The 13,680-nt window shown below is 46.3% G+C and overlaps 1 protein-coding gene across 1 annotated transcript in view; it reads right to left on the bottom strand.

Moving 5' to 3' along the window:
- Positions 1-305: 305 nt before the first annotated feature.
- Positions 306-13,680, bottom strand: part of LOC126484730 (hemicentin-1-like) — a 191,250-nt gene continuing 177,875 nt past the window's right edge. The window contains exon 8 of the mRNA XM_050108325.1: positions 306-433. Coding sequence (XP_049964282.1) covers positions 318-433 — 116 coding nt within the window. The 3' untranslated portion in view covers positions 306-317. The remainder of the gene's footprint in view (positions 434-13,680) is intronic.

Below are 13,680 nucleotides of genomic sequence, written 5' to 3'. Positions count from 1 at the left end.
TACTTTATCGTAGCTAATTTCCAGGAATAGCAGTAAAAGTTTTTAAGCTCTCTGTGGTGCTAGAATCGAAGAACATGACTCACCTTGATTTGGCAAACAATGAAGTGCCCAAAGCAGTAGCATACACGTGTTTTGTTGAATCCCTGTAACGTTGTGCGGTTTCAACAACCCAGCAAACATCTTCAAAACATCCTTTCCAGAGGAATGGCGCCTTGAAGAAAGCATCCAGAACGGCTGTGCGAAATAGATGCCAGCACTGTCAGAAGTGTGCAGGGCGCCTTCGGTGCTACGAAGGCGCACACGGCAGTAAAGTGTTGTCATCGCCAAAATTCCCTCAGAACGGAAATCGCTATACTGACGACAACTGGCCTCGCCGACGAGTGGTGAAACGCGTGGGAAACTTCTTGTTTCTGGATCGCTGCTATATTGTCACCTGTAAGAGAAAGGGCGTAACCATCAGAATCTGCTGTGAGAGACATGTAACAAATCGTTTGGGTGCAAAGTACAGTAATGGAAAAAAATCGAGACACCAAAATGAAATTAACGTATAGTAATGAAATTTCGCGAAAACACTGCTGGCCATTAAAAATGCTACACCAAGAAGAAATGCAGGTGATAAACGTATATTCATTGGACCAATTTATTATACTAGAACTGATATGTGAATAAATTTACACGCAGTTCGGGTGCATAGATCCTGAGAAATCAGTACTCAGAACAACCACCTCTGGCCGTAATAACGGCCTTGATACGCCTGGACATTGGGTGAACGAGAGCTTGGATGGCGTGTACAGGTACAGCTGCCCATTCAGCTTCAACATGATACCACAGTTCATCAGGAGTAGTGACTGACGTATTGTGACGAGCCAGTTGCTCGGCCACCATTCACCAGACGTTTTGAATTGGTGAGACATCTGGAGAATGTGCTGGCCAAGGCAGCAGTCGAACATTTCCGTTATCCAGAAAGGCCCGTACAGGACATAAAACATGCGGACGTGCATTATCATGCTGAAATATAGGTTTTCGCAGCGATCGAATGAAGGGTAGAGCCACGGGTCGTAACACATCTGAAATGTAACGTCCACTGTTCAAAGTGCTGTTAATGCGAACAAGAGGTAACCGAGACGTGTAACCAATGGCATACCATCACGCCGGGTGATACGCCAGTATGGCGATCACGAACACACCCTTCCAATGTGCGTTCACTACGATGTCGCCAAACATGGATACGACCATCATGATGCTGTAGACAGAACCTGGATTCATCCGAAAAAATGACGTTTTGCCATTCGTGCACCCAGGTTCGTCGTTGAGTACACCATCGCAGGCGCTCCTGTCTGTGATGCAGCGTCAAGGGTAACCGCAGCCATGGTTTCCGAGCTGATAGTCCATGCTGCTACAGACGTCGTCGAACGGTTCGAGCAGACGGTTGTTGTCTTGCAAACGTCCTCATCTGTTGACTCAGGGATCGAGTCGTGGCTGCACGATCCGTTACAGCCATGCGGATAAGATGCCTGTCCTCTCGACTACTAGTGATACGAAGCCGCTGGGATCCAGCACGGCGTTCCGTATTACCCTCCTGAACCCACCGATTTCATATTCTGGTAACTGTCACTGGATCTCGACCAACGCGAGCAGCAATGTCGCGATACGATAAACGGCAATCGCGATAGGCTGCAATCCGACCTTTATCAAAGTCGGAAACGTGATGGTACCCATTTCCCCTCCTTACACGAGGCATCACAACAACGTTTCACCAGGCAACGCCGGTCAACTGCTGAGAAATCGGTTGGAAATTTTCCTCATTTCAGCACGTTGTGGATGTCGCCACTGGCTCCAACCTTGTGTGAATGCTCTGAAAAGCTAATCATTTGCATATCACAGCATCTTCTTCCCGTCGGTTAAATTTCGCGTCTGCAGCACGTCATCTTCGTGGAGTAGCAATTTTAATGACCAGTAGTGTACTTTTGTCTGGGTAACATATTAAACATCACAGGTTAATGTAAGCAGGAGGCAAGCCAGTTCAAATTTGAAATGCTGGTACATCAGTAAGCAGTGCAACAGCCAAATGCAAACATCCAAACGTGTAGGCGTTGTGTTGCACAGGTGCCGGATATCAGTTTTTGGGTGGACTTCCATGCTTCGTACACCTCGTCAGTCAACACAGGAACGGTTAATGCTGTTTGTGGATGACGCAGGAGTTCTCGTCAGATGTTGTCCAACATGTGCTCGACTGGAGACAGATCAGGTGCTCGACCAGGCCAAGGCAAAACACGTCGACACTCTGTAGAGCAGCTTGCTGTACATCGGCAGTATATGGGCGAGCGTTATCCTGTTGGAAATTACTCTCCGCAATGCTGTTTATGAATGGCAGTACAAAAGGTCGAATAACCAGACTGACGTACAAATTTGCGTCAGGGCGCGTGGGGTAAGCACGAGAGTGCTCCTGCTGTCTTACGAAACCACGCCCCAGAGCATAGCTCCAGGTGTAGGTCCAGTGCTCCTAGCGTGGAAACGGGTTGATTTCAGGCCCTCAGCTGGCCTCCTTCTAACCAACACATGAACATCACGGGCACCGGGGCAGAACCACCCTTCATCAGAAAACACAACAGACCTCTACCCTGGCTTCCAAATAGCTCGCGATTGACACCACTGATGTCAGAATTCTCGGTGGCTTAGTGTTGCTGGAGTGTACGCTGTAGTGTGTCTGACACGGAGATGTCTTCGCCGTAACAGATTTTTGACTGTTGTGTCACTGAGTTGCCAAGTGCGGCTCGCATTGCTGCTGCAGATGCGCCAGAGCCATACGCCGAACAAGATGGTCTCTTTCGGTGGTGCCACGCGGCCGTCCGCATCCCAGTCTTGTAGCGACCATACATTCCTGTGGCCAACGCTTCCAGCAGTCATGTACAGTAGTTACATTCGTGCCAAGTCTTTCTGCAACATCGCAGAAGGAACATACAGTTTCTCGTACCCCTATTGCACGACCTGTTTCTAATTCACTGAGATGATGCCTTAAAGGCATTCTTGACTTACATAAGCCTTTCCGCAGTGGTAACACCGATTCCCGTCAGCCCGGGTTCCCGGGTTCGATTCCCGGCGGGGTCAGGGATTTTCTCTGCCTCGTGATGGCTGGGTGTTGTGTGATGTCCTTAGGTTGGTTAGGTTTAAGTAGTTCTAAGTTCTAGGGGACTGATGACCATAGATGTTAAGTCCCATAGTGCTCAGAGCCATTTGAACCATTTTTGATTCGCGTCAGATCAGCGAAGTTAAGCGCTGTCGGGCTGGCTAGCACTTGGATGGGACCATCCGGTCTGCCAGGCGCTGTTGGTAAGCGGGATACACTCAGCCCTTGTGAAACAAACTGAGGAGCTACTTGATTAAGAAGTAGCGGCTCCGGTCTCGGAAACTGACATACGGCCGGGAGAGCGGTGTCCTGACCACACCACATGCCCTTCCATATCCGCATCCAGTGACGCCTATGGGTTGAGGATGACACGGCGGGCGGTCGGTACCTTTCTGCCTTCATGGCTTGTTCAGGAGGAGTAACTTACATAAACTCACCAATACAATTGTCAAATGTAACTGGTGCCTTACAACCGTTACAGCGTGTATTTAAAGGAAACCTGAACTGCATCCTCATAATGGTGCTACAAGAGCCACTCTAATGCGACTGGCGCGAAACTGGAACAGACATCATCTTCCAGATGTAGAAACGCGGCGAGGAACTGTCGTTTATGTCACAGAACTCCTTCTTAGTGCTGGGATTCTTTTCCCCGTCAGTGTATATGAGCTGCTGAGGTTTAACCCACTGGCACTATTATACCTTCTGCGATACTGTCGAAGGAGCTTACACAACTATGAGATTGATTATTCTCGTAAAGACATCCCTGTGCACAGTATTCTCGGTTTACTTGTCGCTTCAAATTCTTCTCGGATCTTCGACTAAATTCCCATTGTCTTCCTTAGAAACAACAGGCTTCCCTAGCGTCTTGTGTGGAGATCATTTGCGGCATGTAGACGTCGTCACATCATGCTACCAGAGATTATTTCCATTTGTCCACTGGTGGTTTCAATGGTCTCGTAGGAACATAAACAATACAGTGCATTTCTCTGAGTCTATTCTGCGTCCAGACCTCGCTTCTAGCCACTGCTATTATTATAGCTGCTGTCTGTGATGAGAAAGTTAACGCGCATTCTATTTTCTACTGCTTCTTTAACAATGCAAACTACTGTCTAATGAACCGTAGGGAATTTGTAAGATGTTTTGGTCCTATATTAAAGCAGTCAAGAGGATGGAAGCCATCTGTCCACGCACTCTGAGATCATAATGGCACTGAAGCGAATGACGACATAGGAAAGGACGAAATACTAACGTTTTTCCAAAACTGTTTGACAGAGAAAGATCGCAGTGTTTTGCCTCCTTTAAGACGGCACAGGAACGAAAAAATGGTTGACAGTGAATCAAGTTTGACAGAAAAGATTTTTTGAGTTTCTTGATCCTGCTTTTTGTAAGTTTGAGCGAAGTTAGACTGCGAGCGTGTGAGTAGAGCTTTATTTTCTAGTGCAGTAAATTTGATTTGATTGTTGTAGCTCAGAACCGCACACGTGGAATTAATCGCTGTTATATAACACACTTCATTCCATTCAGTGTAAAATAAGGAGATTATACATCACTTAATTACAGAGTCATTTACATTATTTAAATTTAGGTCCTTATCCATAGGACCGGTCGAACAGAAGCCTGTCGACATGTTCCAGTACATACACGAATACTGACGCTTTTGCCGAGTAAGAAGGCATGTTTTTGTACGAGCACGAAAACGTCATGCGACGTAAGCCTCTTTGCATGGGAGGTGCATTTCGCGACGACAGCAACCACTTTGTCCCGCTTTAATGCCAAACACTCCATCAGTCTCCCCGTCTCCACGATAAAAGTGCTCTACGCACCGGAAACAAACCTATATAAATAACAAACGTCTCGTCAGTTACAAGGAACTGTTCATACAGCAAGAGCAAAAGCAAGTAAACTGAAAGATTACAATAACTATGCGTGACTCAAAATGTGATTATTCTCCTCTGCAGCCGGAACAATCAAAAGAAAAATGTCAGAGACGATAATGTAACCACTAGAACAATCTCTTTAAAGCCATCGTCTTAAAATCTAATTTCTACACTGTTTATTTTAGTGTAAATTAGGATTTATTCGACTAGAACTGCTCGTATAGCTTAAGACATGTTTTGCAACTTGGACAGCTGAAGCAACCGGTTGGTTTTCGTGTTCCGTTCATTGAAAAATTGGTAACATCGTCCGTCGCTGAGGCGGTTACCATCTGGCAGTCTTCCCGGTAAATGAGACGGAAAGTAGTACGAAAGCTCAGAATTACGTAAAGTAAATGAACTGGAGTCATTCAATCTAGAATTCCGTTTACAACACAGGGAACACCTGTCGGGATACCAATACGGTCCTACACAGAGTATGAGAAAGAACTTGCCTCTCTTCCAGCAGCAGTGTACCGGCAGGTCTTTGGTCGAGCGAAGTGTTGGGGATGATAGGAAAAAAGCACAGGTCATCCCCGTTTTTAAGAAAGGTCACCGAAGAGACGCACAAGACTATAGGCCTATTTCTCTGATGCCGGTCAGTTGTAGACGTTTGGAACATGTTCCATGCTCGAGTATTATGAGGTTTTCGAATGGTTCAAATGGCTCTGAGCATTATGAGACTTAAAATCTGAGGTCATGAGTCCCCTAAAACTTAGGGATGTGTGTGATGTCCTTAGGTTAGTTAGCTTTGAGTAGTTCTAAGTTCTAGGGGACTGATGACCTCAGATATTAAGTCCCATAGCGCTCAGAGCCATTTGAATTACAGGGTGATTTTTTCCACCAGATATATACTCTAGGGATTGATGGACGAGAGGATGCGGAACAAAAAACATCTAATGAACTTACGTCCGAAAATTTATGGTTTCCAACCTAGAGACCATTTATTCAATCATACACTGTTAGAGAGACTGCGGCCTAATACGCGCTCTACCATGCAGGCACGGTTAAATTACGTGTTGTAGATGGTTTGCATGTGCCTCAAAGCATGCTTGTACCCGCCTAGCGTGTTCGGTCTCACACGTTCACATCTGCCAGGCTGTATACGAACAGTGTCCAGGGCAGCATGAATACGCTGCTCCAGTGACCCCACATCTGGAATGGGCCTTGCATGCACGATACTTTCAGATGGCCCCCTAGCCATAAATGGCACAGGCTGAGATCTGGTGAACGAGCAGGCCATGCAACTGGACCTCCACGTCCGATCCATGGAACCGCGGAAGACACGAATGAGACGCGTCCAGACGTTTAACAGCGAAATGGGCTGGAGAACCATCATGTAGCAGCCACATAACGATTCGAATCACCAGTGGCACCTCTTCCAGCGTGGGAAGCAAAGTCAACCGCTAGAAACGCAGTTACACTCCTGGAAATGGAAAAAAAAACACATTGACACCGGTGTGTCAGACCCACCATACTTGCTCCGGACACTGCGAGAGGGCTGTACAAGCAATGATCACACGCACGGCACAGCGGACACACCAGGAACCGCGGTGTTGGCCGTCGAATGGCGCTAGCTACACAGCATTTGTGCACCGCCGCCGTCAGTGTCAGCCAGTTTGCCGTGGCATACGGAGCTCCATCGCAGTCTTTAACACTGGCAGCATGCCGCGACACCGTGGACGTGAACCGTATGTGCAGTTGACGTACTTTGAGCGAGGGCGTATAGTGGGCATGCGGGAGGCCGGGTGGACGTACAGCCGCAGTGCTCAACACGTGGGGCGTGAGGTCTCCACAGTACATCGATGTTGTCGCCAGTGGTCGGCGGAAGGTGCACGTGCCCGTCGACCTGGGACCGGACCGCAGCGACGCACGGATGCACGCCAAGACCGTAGGATCCTACGCAGTGCCGTAGGGGACCGCACCGCCACTTCCCAGCAAATTAGGGACACTGTTGCTCCTGGGGTATCGGCGAGGACCATTCGCAACCGTCTCCATGAAGCTGGGCTACGGTCCCGCACACCGTTAGGCCGTCTTCCGCTCACGCCCCAACATCGTGCAGCCCGCCTCCAGTGGTGTCGCGACAGGCGTGAATGGAGGGACGAATGGAGACGTGTCGTCTTCAGCGATGAGAGTCGCTTCTGCCTTGGTGCCAATGATGGTCGTATGCGTGTTTGGCGCCGTGCAGGTGAGCGCCACAATCAGGACTGCATACGACCGAGGCACACAGGGCCAACACCCGGCATCATGGTGTGGGGAGCGATCTCCTACACTGGCCGTACACCACTGGTGATCGTCGAGGGGACACTGAATAGTGCACGGTACATCCAAACCGTCATCGAACCCATCGTTCTACCATTCCTAGACCGGCAAGGGAACTTGCTGTTCCAACAGGACAATGCACGTCCGCATGTATCCCGTGCCACCCAACGTGCTCTAGAAGGTGTAAGTCAACTACCCTGGCCAGCAAGATCTCCGGATCTGTCCCCCATTGAGCATGTTTGGGACTGGATGAAGCGTCGTCTCACGCGGTCTGCACGTCCAGCACGAACGCCTGTTCAACTGAGGCGCCAGGTGGAAATGGCATGGCAAGCCGTTCCACAGGACTACATCCAGCATCTCTACGATCGTCTCTATGGGAGAATAGCAGCCTGCATTGCTGCGAAAGGTGGATATACACTGTACTAGTGCCGACATTGTGCATGCTCTGTTGCCTGTGTCTATGTGCCTGTGGTTCTGTCAGTGTGATCATGTGATTTATCTGACCCCAGGAATGTGTCAATAAAGTTTCCCCTTCCTGGGACAATGAATTCACGGTGTTCTTATTTCAATTTCCAGGAGTGTAGGTCTGGCCTGTTAGGCGACGTGTAACGAACACTGGTCCCAAAATGTGATCGCCAATTATCCCCGCCCACACATTCCGACTACACCGAAGCTGATGAGTCGCTTTCACTATACCATGGGGGTTCTACATAATATCCCACAGATGGCTGTTATGTAAGTTGGAGATACCACTCCGCGTAAAGGTGACCTCACCTGTGAATAGAATGTATGTCACAAATCCTAGAATTGTGGTTGCCTGGTGAAGAAATCAGTGAGAAAACTGTATCGTTACACTTCAGATCATAACCTACTGATCTGAGTGTGCTTTTACGAGCACATGAGTGCGTGTGCATCACTGCGTGGGTGCGTGTGTGTGCACGTATGTACGTGAGGGTGGATGCATCATTGGATGCATCTTTTAACGTAGCAAATTATTACGAGTTGTCATCTTGCATTGAAAGCGTAACTTGCCGTGGAGCCGAGAGGTGGGCAGACGTCTGGTTCTCACGCTACCACGGCTGACACTGGCTACTGGACCGAGCGAGCAATGTACAGTACTGTGTGCAATACGTTACACATACCCTGTATTAAATATTAATCGATCTTTTTCATACTCAGTATGCCAAATTCTGTGGACAACCCTACCATACTGTCAAAATTTCAAATCAATAACGTCGATATTTTCGGAGAATAAATTTTCACCTAAAACACATAATAACCGTGCTGGAATTGTGAAACCTGTGTCTGGGACTATCAAGAGGATAGGTTCCCATAATCTATGTGTCTGGAAATTTCTTTACTTTCGTTACCACACATCTCTGATGTAATTTAAAATACTTTGCAAAATTATTATTTCATCGCGTTTTGGGTTGTGTGAGTGTTTTGGAGAGACACAGAGTAAATGGAGGACATAGGTAAAGTGAGAATGTGATATAGTATTAAAACTACCCTAATGTAAGTGTGACAAAGTCGCTGCGCAATAGTGCAATAGTGGAATTTGTGACGAATTTCCGAGCGAGGTTGATTTCGTAAAAGTCAGCTAGCAGATGCGTTGAGTACGAAATTTATTAGTAATTTAGTTGAAGAAATGAATCGTATTTTGTCTTCAATAAATTTTATTTACTTCCAGAAATACGAAATTTCTATTCTAAATTACTTGTGGTAACATGATTAACTGACATTAGAAATACCGCTCGAGATGAACTGACTGGGTGCTTATTATACTAACCAATAGCAAACCAGCATTTCCCGAGCGTTTCAATAAGGTTTTGTGCCTCAGATCTATGAGTCGAGATAGTCGCTCGGAAGCTGTCTTCTGGTAAACACCTATGTTAAAGCGGACTGACCAAATTTGTAGCCGGCCGAGGTGGCCGAGCGGTTCTAGGCGCTACAGTCTGGAACTGGGAGATCGCTACGGTCGCAGGTTCGAATCCTGCCTCGGGCATGGATGTGTGTGATGTCCTTAGGTTAGTTAGGTTTAAGTAGTTCTAAGGTCTAGGAGACTGATGACCTCAGAAGTCCCATTGCGCTCAGAGCCATTTGAACCATTTTTGAACCAAATTTGTACCAGAATCAGGAAATTCGCACGCTTGATCGGTTCTCGAGTCGTTGATGAAGAGCAGATGGAGTCATATTGAATATTTTTGTGAAATATTGAGCGTTGTGAGTACATTTGGAGATATTCTCGTGTAAATCTGTCATATCGTCCATAAACTCCACGTGGAATGTTTCGTGCAGATAACGGGACATTATGGCAAGCACTTCTTTACAAGAAGACTACTGAACCAGTGAATGTGTTACCTCGCATGCAGTCGTGGGTCAGTGACTGTTTGGGACGTTTCAAATATCGAATCGGACTAAATATCTTCTGACTGCTTTTGGGTGTGAACTTGTTACAGAGACAGTCAGTAATATTGCATAATTTACGTCGGGATATTACATACGGCCTTGATAGCCATTTTTCTTGTTTTAAAGACAATAAACGAACTTAAAGGAAATTTTAGATATTTTTCCATACGAGTCAAGCAAAATTCCCGAACGCTCGATAATTTAAGTAACTTTCGGCTACTACCCCTGAACTGGACTTACTTTGCCTTTGTGTGGTAGGTATTTTGTCAAATTTTCGTCAACACTGATTTTGTCGGCTAAACCAGTACCTACCATCGCAGAACGAAGGGGCAGAGAAGCTGAAGCCTATCCAGCTAGGTTAATAGACTGTTTAAAGGTTGCTCACCCGCCCTGACACAATCTGTACATACCAGCAATGAGTTAAAGAAGGAGTAGTGGAATATTAGAAACAGCAGTGTTTGTTAGGTCGTTTGTAAGTGTGTAGATAGGAAAGGACGTCATACACAGTATTTAAATTGACGTCAAACCGCGCCAGTAAGTAGTTCCTTTCTGGGGCATGGGAATTAGTTACTTTATAAATATGTTTAATCGTTTACTCATTTGTGACTAATTGCACTGTAGAAATGATATGGGGGTGAATGAACAACTAAGTAACCAAATTACTATCTAAGAAGATAATGCACTTTCTAGGATATATGCTCTACGTCCATTGCAGATCCTTCAATTTTATCTGTTACTAGTGTATTCGAAAAGGAAATTTGTCACAGTTAGTTAGTGATTGTCACTATTCGTCCTTAAAGGCAGCGTAGCGCTAGAGTCATCCATAAATGTTGTATAGTACTGCTGCGTCGGAGACGATGTATGGTCACAGTCAATTAAGAACGGACTTGCAATTTTGATTATGGTTCTGCATCAATTGCAGAATATTGCAGGACAAATGAAAATCTGTGTTGGAATCGAACTCGGGGGATTTCCCGGTTGTCACGAGCGGTCGCCTTTAATGACCCGAGCTATCGCAACACTCTTCCAGGTGCGACCCAAATCGCCTTAAATATGACGTCAGTTCTATGTGGACGTGGACATGAGCGAGGCTTTGATTTGCAGCGATAGCTTAGGAACGATCGCATGAAGCGCGATAGCTAACGGGGCGGCCGACCACAACTCTATGCAGTGTCACTTGCTGGCTACATCCGGGGCACCACTTACACACTTTTTATAGCCGAATATGGACATGCCTTACCTTCATCAGCAATTCCCAAAGGTGCTCAGAGAAAAATGGTTCAAATGGCTCTGAGCACTATGAGACTTATCTTCTGAGGTCATCAGTCCCCTAGAACTTAGAACTACTTAAACCTAACTAACCTATGGACATCACACACATCCATGCCTGAGGCAGGATTCGAACCTGCGACCGTAGTGGTCGCGCGGTTCCAGACTGTAGCGCCTACAACCGCTCGGCCACCACGGCCGGCTCAGGCTCGGAGAAAATCCTGAAGAATACGGTGGAGGTGCCAATAGATTTCAAAGCGCTTAACATGCTGAAAAGTGAATGAAAATACCCCTAATGACACATTTAACCCCCCCCCCCCCCCCACGAACTATGGATCATCGACTTCCCTAGGCTTGCGTGCCCCTACAACAAGCATGGATGCGCCATAGATGCAACCACATCAGAGAAATACCTGTGGAGAGACCAAGAAACATAATTCTTCCTGAAGAAGGACAGCAGCATTTGCAGTAGTTGCAGCAGCAAGTCTGAACGAACCACTGAACTGGCAATAACGCAACATGAACTTTCCATGCTGGAACTGTAGTGCCGCTGTCATTACATGGGAAAGTCAGAGAGAATATGTCGAGGTATATTGCAGTGACTGCTAGTTACTGGCGAGCGGAGGGTGTTGTCATTTTGATTATAGCGATAAACCTATCATGTTATTGTCAGATGGGCCAGGCTTGCTTGGTGAAACATGACAGTGCAAAGGTAAAGCACAGTTATTGCGGTGCAGGCAAGGCTATTCCTCTACCAGTGGCTTTCGGTGGCGTTTCCGTGTACGTGGCTGGAAGTGGCGCATTGGCGTCGAAGATGGGATGCTACGTTGCACAAATAACGGTAATTTTGTGTCAGTTTCATTCACAGTCCAGCAGTTCTACCAGTAAGTGGGAGGAAGGCAGATGAGGAAACCACATGGAGCTGCCACCACGTGTTTAAGTCTCCGTCACAGCACCAGATTCCCACAATAAAAAGAAAACGACTGTCTGAACGCCTCAGTACGAGCTCTAATTTCCCTTATCTCTGAATGGTGATCTCTGCGTGTTTTGAAAGTTGCTGGTAATAATATATGCTCTACATCTTCGACCAAGATCGGATTTTGTAATTTAATGAGCAGCCCCTTCCGTTTAGCGCGTCGTCTATCTGCAATTATGCCTCACTTCAAACTTTCTATAAGATTTGCAACGCTCTCGCGATGGGTAAATGTACCAGTCACAAATCTTGCCGCTATTCTTTGGACTTTCTCAATCTCTTGAATGAGACCCTACTGGTAAGGGTCTCATACAGACGAACAATACCCTAGAACTGGAAGAGCTAACGTATTGTAAGTAACTTCCTTTGTTGAAGGACTGCAGCGCTTCAGGATTCTACCAATAAACGGCAATCTAGAGTTCGTCTTACGCGTTACTTGCGTAATCTGATCGTTGCATTTGAGATCATTTCGAATAGTCACAGCCAGATACTTGACGGATGTTACTGCTCCCAAAGACTGGGCGTTTATTTTATACCCATCCATTAAAGGGGATTTTTGCTTTGTTATACACAGTAGGTTACACTTACCAACATTGAGACATAACTGCTAGTCATGACACCACACTATTATTTTCTGCAAATCCTCATTGATTTGTTCACAACTTACGTGTGATACTACTTTTCTGTAGACTACAATCGGCAAACAGTCTAATGCCGCTGTCAATATCATCAACCAGATCGCTTACGTAAGTCGTAAAAAGCAGGTGACCAATTACTCTGCCCTGGGGCACACCTGAAGTCATACTTGTTTCTGTTGAAGTCACCCCGCTCAGGACGACATACTGCTCCCTGTCTGTCAGAAAACTTTCTATCCAGCCGCATATATCATCGGATGGACCGTAAGAGCGCACTTTTTGGAGCAAGCGACAGTGCGGAAATGAGTCAAACGCTTTTCGAAAGTCTAGGAATATGGCATCAGCCTGGGAGCCGGTATCTAGAGCGCCTTGTATATGATGCACAAAGAGGGCCAGCTGTGTCTCCCATGACCACTGGTTCCTAAAACCGTGCTGGTTTCTGCAGATGAGTTTCTCAGAGTCTGGAAAGGTCATTATGTCTGGTCACAAAATGTGTTCCATGATTCTACAACAAATCGATGTCAGTGAAATTAGCCGGTAATTATGTGCATCCGATTTCCTACTCCTTTTATAGGTTGCTATGACCAGGGTCTTCATCCAATCTCGAGGAACTTTCCGCTGTTCGAATGATCTCTGATAGCTGATGGATAAGAATAGTGCTATACTTGTAGCACAGTCAACATAAAATCTTACGGGGATACCGTCTGGGCCAGATTCCTTCCTGGCGTCTAATAATCTTAACTGTTTTACAGTCGCAGATACACTAAACACTATGTCAGCCATCCTTGGGTTGTTCGATAATTGTAAGTGGGAATGGTGCTGCAGTACTCTACCGTAGACGAGTTTTTGAAAGATGGGTTTAGAATTTCGGCCTTCCGTTTATCGTCGTCCGTTACATTACCCATACTGTAAGCAAGAGAAGGTACTGAATTAGTTTTAGCGGTCACAGATCTTACGTACGACCAAAATTTTTTGGGGTTATTTTTAGAAACTGCAGATAAAATATTGCTTTCAAATTCGTTAAAAGAATCTCTCATTCACCTTTTGAGAGCTGCTTTCATTTCGCATGATTTCTGTTTGTCAGCAGAGCAG

This window comes from Schistocerca serialis, chromosome 6, assembly GCF_023864345.2.
Source record: "Schistocerca serialis cubense isolate TAMUIC-IGC-003099 chromosome 6, iqSchSeri2.2, whole genome shotgun sequence".
Lineage (NCBI taxonomy): Eukaryota > Metazoa > Arthropoda > Insecta > Orthoptera > Acrididae > Schistocerca > Schistocerca serialis.
Note: the sequence above shows the minus strand (reverse complement) of the source record. Positions and strands in the feature narration are given on the sequence as shown.